Source organism: Bactrocera tryoni, chromosome 2, assembly GCF_016617805.1.
Source record: "Bactrocera tryoni isolate S06 chromosome 2, CSIRO_BtryS06_freeze2, whole genome shotgun sequence".
In the NCBI taxonomy this organism is placed as follows: domain Eukaryota; kingdom Metazoa; phylum Arthropoda; class Insecta; order Diptera; family Tephritidae; genus Bactrocera; species Bactrocera tryoni.
This window is the reverse complement of record NC_052500.1, coordinates 65,339,943-65,354,499: the sequence shown is the minus strand read 5'-3', so window position 1 is coordinate 65,354,499 and position 14,557 is coordinate 65,339,943. Positions and strand designations below refer to the sequence as shown.

Below are 14,557 nucleotides of genomic sequence, written 5' to 3'. Positions count from 1 at the left end.
ATAGATTACAACTTATCCGACATTGATACTAGTTAAAACAAAATCTGGAAGTTGATAAAATGAATAGCAATATAGTTATGTGCTTCAAACGATCGCTTCCTTATTACAAGAAAATAATAGAAAATTGCATTCACCGGCAAAATACCCAATAAATTTCACTTCTCCCAAGCACGTTTACAATTTTTGCACCAAAAATAATATAGTATAATGTAATACAACTAAAATTGATCATAAATCAGACGCGCCCTGACGAGTTGTCTCTCTTCCATACGTTTTTTTCCGCCGTCACAATGTAATGTACGAGTATTTAATTAGATTCGTCGCCGCATTTGCACAACTCAAATGACTTATTTCTCAACATAACTGTCATTTATAACAATTTATGCTATAAAAGGGAGTCGTCTCCAACGCATAGACAATGGTGGTGCAGTAGTCACAAAAGCCAATGCAACTAAGCAAGCATTTATTTTATTTACGCAGAACTTGCAGCGCATCTAAAACAAGCTGGGGAGAGGAGCGGCCAGCAACGAAAAATCATCCATCATTTTGTCTATTTACGCTGTAAAATCACTTCATCATCTGCGCTGCAGTGGTTTGACGCATGTGATCGTCGTTAGCGGTTGCGCAGGCGCATTGTGATGCGTGCGGAAAACGGGTGGTGTAGCTAGTAGTACGCGTGTGTGTGTATGCTGCGTGCATGTGGCATTCCAAATCACTGATTGTTTCACTTTTTTTTGCATTTCATTTACGATCAATTTCATTTTCATTTTATTGTGCACGCAAACAAAAGCGCTGCATCGGGATTCCACTGATTTGGGTTGGTTAGTTACACCCTGGGGGAGTTGTCAGTCGCTCTGTCTGTCTCTCCATCTGTCTGGCTGTCGCCTGGGAAGACACGTTGCTTGAATGTCGCTACTGCTTGATTGCTGGGCAAAGAAGAAGAGAAAAACCGGCGCTGGTGCGACTGCTGGCTACTTGCTTGTCGGCGTTAGGCGCGCCAAAGTCCGCGACTGCGGTTGTGAATGTGGTTTGGGAAGTTTGCGCAAATTTATTACCTTCTATTCTTATTGTTGATTTGCAACGATTTGTTGCATAAACGCATAACTACATAGGCGTTGCTTAAGTGCGTGATTTACTTCTGCTTTGTTATTGTAGATGTGTGCAAGTAGTTGTTGTTGTTGGCCGACCGCAACTCAGTATCAATTCAATTCCGACGCATCGAAATCAAGTCGGCGCAAAGTAAACGCCGTCATTTTTTATATTACTTCGTTGCCTTTGTTGTTAAGATCTTTTGCTATTGTTGTTGTTATATGATTTTGTTCTTGTTGCTATTGTTGTTTGTGCCGTCACTCAGCGGTGCATTCATTTAGAACGCAATTGCAACAACAGTAACCATAAAAATGCATTTGAGGCAAGCGCAAGCCGGTCCTCTTGCCGCACCGGACGGACTCCGCAAAAGGCCGCAATGCAACGCAAGTCATTCTGTGGTTTATAAATAAATTTTCAACTGACATCGAACAATTCTTTTACTGCGCGCCAACAACTGCTCACTCAACGCATATGTAAGCGTTTGTAGTATGTGGCTGCCACAACTTCCCACAAGCTTGACGGTGGCGGTGGCAAGTTTAAAGTATGCAAAGCGGCAACTTGCAACATAACAAGCATAAAGCACACGCACGCAAATAATTTGCATACATGCTTGCGTACTGGCCTATGAAAATGTTGTTGTTGTTGTTGTAACATAACTGCCTTATAGCTTGTTGTTTTTAAAGCACTTTTTGCCTTGCCATTCTCACATATGCTTGAATAATATTCTCGCTGATATGTGGCATTTGAATTTGAAGTGGCAGCCGTCAGTGGCACAGCACATATGTAGCATTGTGTGTGTGTAGCGTGTAGCGTGTAGCGCCGTGCATTGTCTACAACAATAACAACAGCAAAAATACTGATAGCGACAGCAGAAATCGCCAACAGTGGCAGTGATGCATTCATTCGGAAAATTTGTGTTACATTGCTTGTCTAGGCGTCAACGGCGTGGTCTTCATTGGCAACGTGCTTTATACTTATACACATATATACAGACACAGGCACACGCATGCTTAAGTATATGACTACTTACCTGTATTCGTATTAACATGTGCTTGCCGGCGCGTGTTCCAGTATATCCATGAATAATTTGTTGTTTGTCACAATGTAATATGGCGCGCAGCGGCGTGCGTCTCAATGTGGCGACAACAACAAGTTATGCGAGAGAATTAACAATAAATTGCAAATGACTTTTATTGAGGTGAGTTGAGTTAAAAGCTGGTTAAATTGTTAATTTAGGGGCACATAATTTGTGGGAGTTTAGTGTTATAGTCGTAGGAGTATACTTTCTTATTGAAGAATTTTATTTTTGTCAAAATTAATTTTTTTTAATTTGATATCGTAATAAATTTGACCTGATATCGCTGCGAGTAAAATGTATATTTAATACAGACTATTTAGATATAGTTTAGGTTAGGTTAATCTGGTAGGCCAATAAGCACAGACCAGTTTTGGTCTTTTGCGATGCCAGATGGAGTTCAATTGCTAAGTCCATGAGGGGTAGTCATCCTTCCGATCTGCCGTTTAGCACATGACTTCTGCAGTTTTGCATCCAGGTAGTCGTTTCATCGAGTTTTGATTTTCTTTACCATGCTCGAGATCGTCGTAAAGCCAATGCATAGGTTTCCCTATGTTGAACACTTTTTCGGGTGTTCGCCGTACAGCATTCTTGGCAATATCGTACACTATTTCATTGGCCTCGATTCCTTTGTGACATGGCACCCAGCAGAAGTGAATTTGCTTGCTTATTGCAACACTTTCCACTGCTGGCGTGCTTCCCAAGACACTGATCTTGATCGATATGCGAAAGGAGGTTACTCTCTTGATTGCTTCTTGGCTGTCTACATCGATGTTGACTTTGGAATTTCCTGCAGGTACATTAGGGGCTTGCTGCGCGGCTTTCGCATTAGCAAAGACCTCAGCTTAAAATATACTATTATTATACCATATTTTGCCTAACTCTGCACAGTATATTCCCATACCAACTTCATCGTTTTTCGAGCCATTAAATGATGTAGATGTTTAGAGTGTTATGCGTGGCTGACATACCTTTACGCCAGCCATCTTCCTCTATGTTTACTTTGAATCTTCTTTCCCAGTTGTAAAGTGGGATCATGTAGTCGGTTCTATATGTAAATTCTCCTGCAGCCAGTAGTCGTTCCGCTGATTTTACTGTGCGGTTTTCAGCGAAGATGTCTATAGATGGCAGATTTAGTACTAGTTCAAGAGCCGCCGTTGGAGTTGTTTTGAAAGCTCATGTTATGCACAGCTCAGCGAGCCTCTGAACCCAGTTAGATATATGAGAGAATATATTGCAGGTGATATAGATGAAAAGATCAGACGATGGTATAGTTCTAAATATATGAAGTCTAGTAAAAAGGCATACAATATTTTCGCAACAAAATGCGGGTTGAAGTAGCAGCTGGTCAAATTGGACTCAAAATCAATGAAGATAAATATCGGGTGATTTTTTAAGAGCTTGATAACTTTTTTTAAAAAAAAAACGCATAAAATTTGCACAGTAACGATAACTCAAAAAGCCTGAGTTTCGAAGATAGAATACAAGCCGCCAATAGCTCATACGCATCACTAATGAAACTATTCAAATCAAAACTACTCAAAAAGCAATGCATTGTGCTCCAGAGCAGAGTCATGGACGCTACTCGAAAAGGACAAAACCAAACTGCAAATCTTCGAAAAGAAGGTCATAAGAAAATTTTTTGGTGCATTAAAAGATAATGATGGGTGGCGTATAAGGTGGAACTAGACCAGCTAATAAATGATATGTATACATCATCGAAAAACAAACTAGAAGCAACAATGGAAAATGACTAATACGTGTTTGAAATTGTGAAAGCCTTTACATACTTGTGCCCCGAACTCAGTAACAAAAACTCAATAAGCCTGAGTTTCGAAGATAGAATACAAGCCGCCAATAGCTCATACGCATCGCTAATGAAACTATGCAAATCAAAACTACTCAAAAAGCAATGCATTGTGCTACAGAGCAGAATCATGGCCGCTACTCGAAAAGGACAAAACCAAATTGCAAATCTTTGAAAAGAAGGTTATAAGAAAAATCTTTGGTGCAATAAAAGATAATGATGAATGGCGTATAAGGTAGAACTAGACCAGCTAATAAAAAATATGAAAACGCAGCAACTAACCTGACTCACCCATGTAACAAGAATAAAATACAAGAGTTCACAGAAGAAAATACTCTCCACTAAAGCAAGGAGAATACCGCGATCAAGGTGGATTGACGAACTCGAGGTCGACATTAAGAAGCTTTGCATGCAAAATGGGAAAGAAAACACAAATGCCCCAGATGCCCAGTGAGAGTCACATCTTGTCACTAGGGTGGTTGAGCTCGAACTTTTTGCCTCCGAAATATATAATTTTCGTAAAATCTTTATGATTATGTAGTTGAAAATATGGTGAACTAGCAGTTTTAAATTTCATTTTTTAGATTCAGATCGTAAAAAAGTGAAAGTAAAATTTTTTTGAAATGAACAGTCATCAAAAATATCGATAATAAACCATAAATCGATAATCATAGGTATCGACGATTAGAGGTATATCGTTAACATCGATAATTTTAACCAATTTTGAACAATGTTCAGCATTAGGTTATCTTTAATACAGAAATATACATCGTGGCACAACTCAATCTTCAGAAAAGTATAGCTATTTTACAGATAATTCTGAGACTGCTAATACTATTTTGAATCTGGATTATAGTACACAATTTCCCAAAATTGTAATCGATAGTTCTCTAACTAAATATCAATATATGTACTTAATTTTTAAAATATGCTATCGATAATTTTATCGATTATTTGTGAACTCATTTATGCAAATGTTATCGATAATTTCCTAAATAAATATCGATAAATGTGCTAAATTTTTAAAACGTGTCATCGTTAATTTACTAACTTATTTGGGCCAACATAGTAACGCGAGTGTTCCTAAATTATCGATAATATTTTCGCAAACTAATACATAAATACCGATATTTAATTACGGATTTATATATAGTAATAACAAAAATTTTGCTGTGGGAAATTCTATATGTAGCATAAACATATTTACGCAATTTCTAATCAAAGTCTGTACTTTTGAGGTAATTTTTATAATAAATATATATATCGATAAATCAAACAGTTCAGTTTTTCTCTTGTAGATATTATAGTTTGGTAAAACATACTATTTTTTTCCTATTAATCATTATGTATCAGCGCTGCTTCGCAGAAAAATTCTCAAACTTTTACAACGGCTGCGACAGCCCCAGATTTATGAGCACCTGAATTTTTAAAAGTAATAAAATTTCATATTTTGAGTAATTTTTCCCACCAACTCAAGTACTTAATTATACAAAAAACAATCCTTTCTTGAGCGCATGCATATAAAAGCCCTTAATAATATTATAACAGCGCCGACGAGCAGCAGTTGCCGTTCATTAATTGAAAAATTGGTGGCAAAGCACCGCTTTTTGGGGAAGTGGGTGACAAATGTGAAAGCACAACTCATTAAAAATTTGACACGAAAATTTATTAAAGCCCAAAAAACAAAAAAAAGGCGATGTAGAAATAATGAACGACAAGCGAACAAACAAAGATACGAAGCAAGTACAAGGAAAAACTAAAATAGCGAACGACACAAGCGCCTTGCTTGCAGCGCTAAGTTGGTCACACGAAGATGCAGCCAACATGCATTGCAAGAAAATAGAGATGCATGGGAATGTCTGTCGCGTGCAAAGCAGAGCGCTCATTTACATGCACCAAAGTTGTGTAAGGAGCACAAAAACAAAAAGGAAAATCCAATGACATGAATAAAAACGGAGCACACATAAAGATAATTTTTTTTATTTTATTTCTTTATAAGTAAGCAAGTGAGTGCAACACCATGTCGCAACTGGCAAGATGGGCCAAAAATGCAAGCGCGTTAATTATAAAAAATCTGCACCTACACAAGTGAAGTGCAGCGAAAAAAAAAGATGCCGTGTTTTTAAGCGCATGAAATAAATAATTGAAATTTTGCTGTAAATTGGCAGCAACAAGAGCGAAAAGTGGCTGTCGGCGAAAAATAATATGTGGACTCTACATGTGCCACATACTTGTATATTTTATAGCTGATATGGGGTTTTGTATTGCCTTAATGCTGACATTAACCCTGCAGTCAGAGGGCCTACTATAAAATGCTTTCCTGTTTGCAACATGCAGCGCTTCCCAACAAACGCGTAACTGGCTGCCCTCACACCCTCAAAAAAACAAAGCAAGAAAAAATGTTAACTTCCTCTGCATCGGAGCTATAATACCCTTCACAGGAGCATTTTTTACAGCATAAAAAGCTTTAAAAAGATTGTATACTGACCGATCAGTTGATATGGTAGCTGCATACTATAGTAATGCGTTCTAAACCATTTCTTCGAATTTGGTTGCAGTTGCTTTAGATTATAATCTGTACCAAAATCGTGTCAAAAAAAAGGTTTTCCTTACAAGAACTTGATTTCGATCGTTCAATTTGTATGGCAGCTGTATATTCAATACTAAACTGAAGAAAATTTTGTGAAGATAACTTGTCAAACAAAAAAGTTTTCCATACAAAAACTTGATTCCGATCGTGCAACTTGTATAGCAGCTGTATGTCATAACAGTCCCATTTTAACCATTTCTTCGGAGATGCTAGAGATATCTTTAATATTAATCTACACAAAATTTTGTGAAGATATCTTGGCAAACAAAACAGTTTTCCATACAAGGACTTAAGTTTTAACGCATAGTTCATATGACAGCTATATGTTATGGTTATCAGATATCAGCGATTCCGACAAACAAGCAGGTGCGTAGTGAGAGAAATACGTGAGCAGGATTTCAGACTAATATCTCAACAGACTACATGACTAAATCGACTCAGCGCGTCATGCTGATCATTTATATGCCATATACATACATACATATGTATACTTTAGAAGGTCTCCGACGTTCCCTTTTGGTTTTTACAAACTTCGTGGCAAGCTTAATATACACAGTTTAGGGTATTAAAAAGGCGATAAAATACCACAAGCGGTGTATTTAGCTTCCCTGTTTTTTTGTCTACCGACGACCTTCCCTGTCTTGCAGCCTATGGCAGACGCTTAGTTGCCACTTCTTTATATTTACTGCCATTTTATTCCTTTTGCTACAGAGTCATGCGAAAAAATCACCCAAACGCCGCCGTTAAACAGTGGCAGACGACGAGTGCGCTCCAGCATGCCACCTCCCACCAGTTTGGTCTCATCAATGCGACCAGCTGCCTTCCATTGAACTATGCGGTTGCATTGTCTGTCCCCACCATATCGAAAAAGCGGAAAAATTAACTTCGCTCTGCCGTCGTCTTTGTGCGCCTCTGATAAATTTCGTGCAACTCCCGTCTTGGCGCGTCTGTGCAACACTGTTTAGCGCGCTTCAGTTGTTTTGATGTATGCATTTGACAGACTGTGCGCTTTTTTATGATTGAAGTGACACAAATGCGTCTTAGTTTGTTGTAATTTTGTTGTATTCCTCTGTGTGTACTTTTTATTTTTTTTGACTCAAATATTTTTGTTTTTTAGTACAAGCACTTGGGGTATTTGTTTGTTTATTAATAATTACATAGCTTTTTTGTAAGTGACAGCTACTAATGAGCTTTCAAAAATACGGACAAATAGAGTTGAGTGCTGTCAAGCTTTGTGGTTTCAATACATTGTTTTGTTTGTAAATGTTTCTGTTTTTTGTTTTGAAGTTTAATTTATTTTTTCTTGAAAAACCATTTTTTACTGTGAACTCAAGGAAAAACTAGCTTCTGAAAGAAAAAAACCAAAAACCAAAAAAAATATTTTTATTTTATGCCTGAGCACACTTTTTATTCCCACACCCGTTAATCATATTTAACTAACAATTAATTAATTAATTTTGTAATTATAATTTTTTCTTTGCAGCTACATGTCATCAACCACTGGGCATGGAGTCCGGTGCAATTACAGATGCTCAAATCACTGCCAGCTCGGCGCATGATACTGGCTTCGTTGGGCCGCAACATGCAAGGTAAGAAATGTGTTTGAGATAAATTTAAGTTAGTATACTATACTTGCTAGTTTTTGACCTTAAAGTTATATTTTGTGCCAAGTTTTCAGACTAGAAGGAAGTACTGAAGTAATGAGGAATATATGTATTTTTGATAATTTTTCAATAAAACCAATTGTAGAGATTGTGCTGCTGAAGAAATATAGTCCAAATAAATGTTATACTTTTCTCCTTCGACTACACCGACTGTCTTCGTTTTAGAAGAAATCATAAAGCAACTGTCATTTCCTTCTTACCAATGTCATCTGATCATCATGACTAAAAAATATATCCAAGACACAAACCCTTTCTAATAGATTGTAACAATATTTGATCATCTAAGACACATACCCATAATATCTGCTATTAATAAGCTTATGATGTAGATCAAAAGAACTTACTACAGGATCCTTAGATATACCTTTATATATAAAAATTGGGTGTCACGTTGGTTGTCCGCAATGGACTCCTATTGAAAGGATTTTAGTCAAATTTAGCACACTGTGTACAGTTCTAACCAACTTAGAAGATAGGATAGTAAAAACCATTCATAAATAAAAAAATACATTGAAATCTGTATTAAATGGACGATCTATTAAGCGGACAACTCTATTAACTGACAGAAAATCTGTCATTGAGAAAGCAGCCTTAAATTCTTTATTTTTTTCCAATGAAATTTATTTGTATGGATTCTTATACCGAGATATACGCTTTCGCCTTAATTCGTAAATAAAATTTGTCACTGTATTGAATAGTTTATCATATAAATAATAGCATAAAATGTATACCAGAGCAACGCGTGGTCGGATCCAATAGTATTTTATATATTTTGGAGTTTGCTAAGTTGGTAGGACTGTCCTTAATTAATATGCCAAATACTTGATCTGTCAAACAAGTTTATTTACAGCAGCTGCTAAGTCGGTGCACCTCAGTGTCTCAAATTTTGTATTTCTAACCAAATTTTGAGTGAGGACTCGTTACGATTGTTGAAAGAGACTTACGGTGATTCAGTTTTATCAAACCCACAAACCCATGAGCGATACAAAGCCTACAAAGACGGTTGGAGAGACTTACCTCCTTCTTCGTTCGACCTTCCACCTCTTCAACTGATGAAAATATTAAAAAAGTGAAGGTTATGGTGCTTGAAAATCGTCAGGCAAGAGATAAATCTCTCGCGAGTTTGTTCGAATAATTTTTGTAGATATTTTGGGTATAAAACACGTTCTTGTTCGACTCGTCTCGAATATTTCCAAAAAGAGTACCGTAAACAGGTCTCTTTGAACATGCTTTGGCGTGCGAATTCTGAGCTAAAATAAGGAATTCTACCAAAAAAACAACTGAGAACACTCTCAACGCTTTTTGTGAAGTTTGGAAGATCTTGATAACTAATTTCGATATTTCATCTAGTCCATTGAACTGCGAAGTTCCTAGATATCTAAGACGAGTTCTAGATAATACTGCACAGAAGCAGAGAAGGTCTTTCTGCTTCTCTCACTCATGCCTACTTCCTTACATTTTGTGCATGTAGCACTGTTATTAATGCTCATCGGTCATGTCAGTAGGTTGAGACTTGTCATTAGGGTAACAACCGTCGTGCATTCCTTTCGAGACTATGTGAGTAAAAAGCATGTGTGTTTTCATTTGGTGCCCGCGTGCGTGATCTTTTCGATCCTGAGTGTTCTTCAGACATTCCATCCCACTCTAATTCATCTGTTAGCTTCGGAAATTTCATTATAAAACTTGAAAAAGAAATCTAAAACACTCATTTCAGTTTAATCTAGTGAAACCGAATGGGCTAAAACCCAGAAATATCTATTAATCAGTAACGATGGTATCAAAATACAGCTTTGAAGCATCATAGATATTCTCCATTCCCACAAGATCTGAAAGCATCTAAGCCAATATCGAGCTCAGCTGCATTCTACGAAATTTGATTTCATTAAGGATCTCTGTCGTTACAACAACATAAAGACCGACTACAACAATATATGCCTTGAACCCCTTAAAACTTTTAGCCTTATTTATTGATGTTTTTTTTTGCAAATTATTTCAACAACGCCTGAAACATTATACAAACTTCTAGAAAGCGCTCTTTGAACTCATCTCAAATTGCAAAAAGGAGATAATTGGAAAAAATAGCTGTAAACACACTTCAATTTTCGCCGCTTGCCGCGCTTAGTAATTAAGCAGCTGCTTTGTATAATTTACCATAGCAGCTTTTACAAAGTTATACTAGACTAATTAAAATCATTAAAAGACCTGGGAAATGTAGTTAAAAAGCAAGGAAAATGTAAATAAACCCATTTAAGAGCAGCTCTCTTACAAAAAAGGAAGCGCAAAAGGAGCGCAAAGAACACAAAAAAAGTGAAAGAAGCCAAACGATATTGGCTACAAAAAGACAGCAGAAACTCTTTAATATTGTAAGGTATTAACACCTGACAGCGAAACAGGAAGAACAAGATAAAGGGCAGGTAATAGGGTTGTAGACGCTACGTGCCGCACTCACACACATAGACACATAAAATAACCACAGCAAAGGTGAGTTTGCAGTAAAACAAAAAAAAAAAAAAAACAAAAAACCGGAAGTGTCAATGAATAAGGCACGCGGCAACAATATGCGCAGACAACACTAAGAAAATTAAATGAGAAGAGGAGAAAAAAAATTAATGAAATTGAAATTAAAAAGTAAGTAAGAAGCAGCCAAGTACATACTTAAAGAAAAAGGATAGTGGAAAGTGGCGGCAAAGAAGAAAAGTGGAAAAGTAATTTAATTGCTAATTTCAGTTGAAGTGCCCGACTGTGGCAACCACCCAAGTTCATTACGGTATACATTGCGGTCGGCAAGTTACAATATTCCCATTGTTGTTGTTGTTTCGATGGGTGTAAATTTACACAACATTAAGAAAAGCAACACTTTTGTGGAGCGCAAAACGAAAATGTAACAAAAACAAAAAGTGAAATAAAAAAAAGAAGAGAAAAAAATGCTGATTCAAAACAAATGTTGACGGCAAATTAAATATAATATTTAATTTTTATTTGGACCGATAGGCAGCTAATTTAAAGGAAAGTAGCATTAGGGTGCAGTAGACGGGTTAGTGAGTCGTTTAATGAAATTGAATTTAAAAGTAGTGGGTTTCGAAAGTGTATGATAGGACACCTAAAATGCAAAATAACATACAGGGTTTGTCCGGAAAGTAATAGAACTGAGTCGATTTAAAAAAGTTTATTGAACCAATCGTCAAAATTCTTTAATAACTTTTAAAATAGGCTCCTTTTGCGTCGATGCGGCGCTGCCAGCGCGATTTCCGAAAATTGAAGGCGTCACGGAAGGCATTTTTCGGAATAGCCTTGAGAGCCGAGGTGCATGCTCTGCTTGGATGCCCTTTGTTATCCCAAAATACTTGCCATTCTGACATTGACACAAAAAAGTCCGGGGGCCAGAGCTGGGCTGTACGGCGGCTACGGAAGCGTTGGGATGCCGGCATTGGTTAGATAAGTTAGGTAACTAATCACGAGAAAAGCGGTATGAGTCGGGGCGTTGCCGTGGTGCAACTTCCTATCGGCTGCGATGTCTTGCCGGACCTAATTGAGCCTTCGTTTGAGTCTCTTGAGGAGTTCCACGTAAAACTTGGCGTTGACGGTTTGTCCAGGAGAAACAAACACATGGTGAACGATGTCCAAAAAGACAATGAGCATCGTTTTCACTTTGGATTTGCTCATTCTTCCCTTTTTTGGGCGAGGAGACGCCAGCGTGTGCCACTCGAAAGATTGCCTTATTGTCCCGGGATCATACCCAAAGATCCATGATTACGTTATTCAATAATTAGCGGCCACTTTCACACATGTTCATATTTTCTTGGCACACTTCCACTCGCCGTAATTTCTGGTCCTCAATGAGCACTTTTTTGGCTTGCACCACTTACAGAAAAACGTCGCGCGAAAAGGTTTGTCCTGATTCTCCAGGTGCTCGGAGACAACTGACCAGCCGTTATAGCCAAGACACACACCACTTTTACTCAAGCAGTGACAAAATGTGATTTTCACAATTATTCGTTTTGGCGAAAATTTAGCAGGAATTAAGCGGTTACATAGATTTCCCCCGGGAAAAAAAGAGCCTTTTTCCAACAATTTTCTTCTTACACTATTTGCAAAGAAATTCTGAAATGTTTGGGAAAATACATTTTAAACTCGCCCATTTGACAACTCCTTATAGGATCATCTAAAGTAAAAAAATACGTGTTATAGATAAAACCTTAACTTACAACTTGGACAAAGGAAACAAAAAATTTAAAATTGTATTTTTGGCAAGCATTTTTACGAAAAATTAAAATTTCGCGATATTTTCTTTTCAAATAGTTGCAATCGAAAAAAAATCTTCGTCCTGGTCTTTAAGAAATATATCTCAAATACCTATGTAAAATTTCATGAAGATCGGTTGAGTAGTTCTCGAGAATTTTGCCAATCGACTACAAAAACATTGTTTCCAGAAAAACGCGTTTAAAGATGGCGCACTTAGCCTAGCTGGCCTCGAGCACACAAGTTCTCAAGGCTGTATCTCCGAAACTATTACTCGGACAACTTAATAATATAGGACAATATTCCAAAGGTGTTGTAGAATCTAATAAGACAATAACATATTGTGCAATTTTTTACTTTTTATAAAGTACTTTTTGTCCAAAAATATTATTCTTTCAATTTATATTTTTGAAAAAAATTAAAATTTTTTCTGCAGTTCTATTTATCACAAACATAACCTAGGTTTAAGAAACAAGAAAAAGTATGTATATTTTTCAAGCAAACAAAAAATGGTATTAACTGAAAAAAAATTCAAAAAAACTTTCTAAAATTTATTTTTAAATTTACATTGTTTTTCAAGAATAAAAACATATTATAAGAATCCAAAAACGTAAAAATTTAAAAAAAAATAAAATTCCCTTTATTATAATTTTAATTAACTAAATTCAAAAAAAAAAAATAAATACAATTTTATAACAATTCTAAAAAATTAAAAGAAAAGCGACAATTTTCTCTAAGAATTTTCTTATTTTTATATACAAGATACGATTAGCTAAAATATATGTATATTAAAAAACCTAGAGAGCATAAAAAATATATTTTTTACTGTAAAAACTCTTAATATTATTTCTTTATTTTTGGTATATGCTAAATGTGAAAATCGTGAATACATATTTTTAAACTTATATGTATAGAATTTTCTGTCTAAAATAATTTCAGAAAACATTTTTTTTTAATTAAATGATAGCCACTCTATTTATGTTAGAATTCATTACTAGGAAATAGTATTTTGTACCTAAAGCTAAAAATATATTGTTATTACATTAAAGGACAACAAAAAAACTCTAAAATAAATCCGAAGACGAAAAAATTCCAATAAAAAATTCAAAATTTTTGTGCCGACAATTATGACTAATATCAAATACATATTACAACTTGTTCTAAACAACCTTCAACCATACACTTTAAAATATAAGATGCTATTACTTGAAACAATTATATTAAAAACCCATTGCAAACCATATATATTTTCATATCTTTAAAACAAAATAATATAATATTCAAAAACAAGATTCGAAAGTATTAAATATTTTCTCTCTAAAATTGTATTTAATTTCAAATACCTGAGACGTTTTTCTAATGAAACATTTATTATATGAATCGAGGTAAAACCAAACACATATATTTCTATTATTTTTGTATGTATACCCCTACTTATTTGTATTTCTCCACAGCACTGCTACGTATACGAGTAGCGTGTGTATTTTTTCTCCCTAACTAAATACCAAAAACATATTCAAATTTATTGAGGTATAAAATTTCCATATTTTTTCGAACTAATGCAATACATATTATACAAAATCGTCAATTTGAAAGCAAAACTCATTTAACTACTGAAATTTATGGGCTTGTTGAAATTTTTATAAAAAGGTTTATATATATTTGTACACTAATTTATCAATAAATTTTCGCTTAATAAAAATGTTCATATATAACAAAAAAAGAAATAAAAGTAAAAAAGCGAGATTACAACAGAAAAGAAATTAATAAACATAATAATGGTTTTCGAAAATAGGAAACTGAAAGCGGCAGTGGAGATCGTTACCATTATACTACGTTGAAAGCGGACTTACGGTTGTAATGTTAGACAAATAGTTAAAAGCTAACAAGTTGAGTTAATGTATTGGCGTTATATAAAGCAAAGTTTTAACTTTAAGTGTAAGTGACTATGATATATTCCTATTATTGAAGAGAATTCAGTGTAACGGAATTAAAGTAACAAGGTTTGACTTAGGAATACTATAGTTGTCATATCTTCTGTTCTGCTTAATAACTCATAAGTTTGAATATTTTAGTGGTCCAAATTTTGCTGT

The 14,557-nt window shown here is 35.4% G+C and overlaps 1 protein-coding gene across 1 annotated transcript in view; it reads left to right on the top strand.

Moving 5' to 3' along the window:
- Positions 1–14,557, top strand: part of LOC120767751 — a 163,873-nt gene that overhangs the window by 68,811 nt on the left and 80,505 nt on the right. The window contains exon 3 of the mRNA XM_040093965.1: positions 8,045–8,150. Coding sequence (XP_039949899.1) covers positions 8,045–8,150 — 106 coding nt within the window. The remainder of the gene's footprint in view (positions 1–8,044; positions 8,151–14,557) is intronic.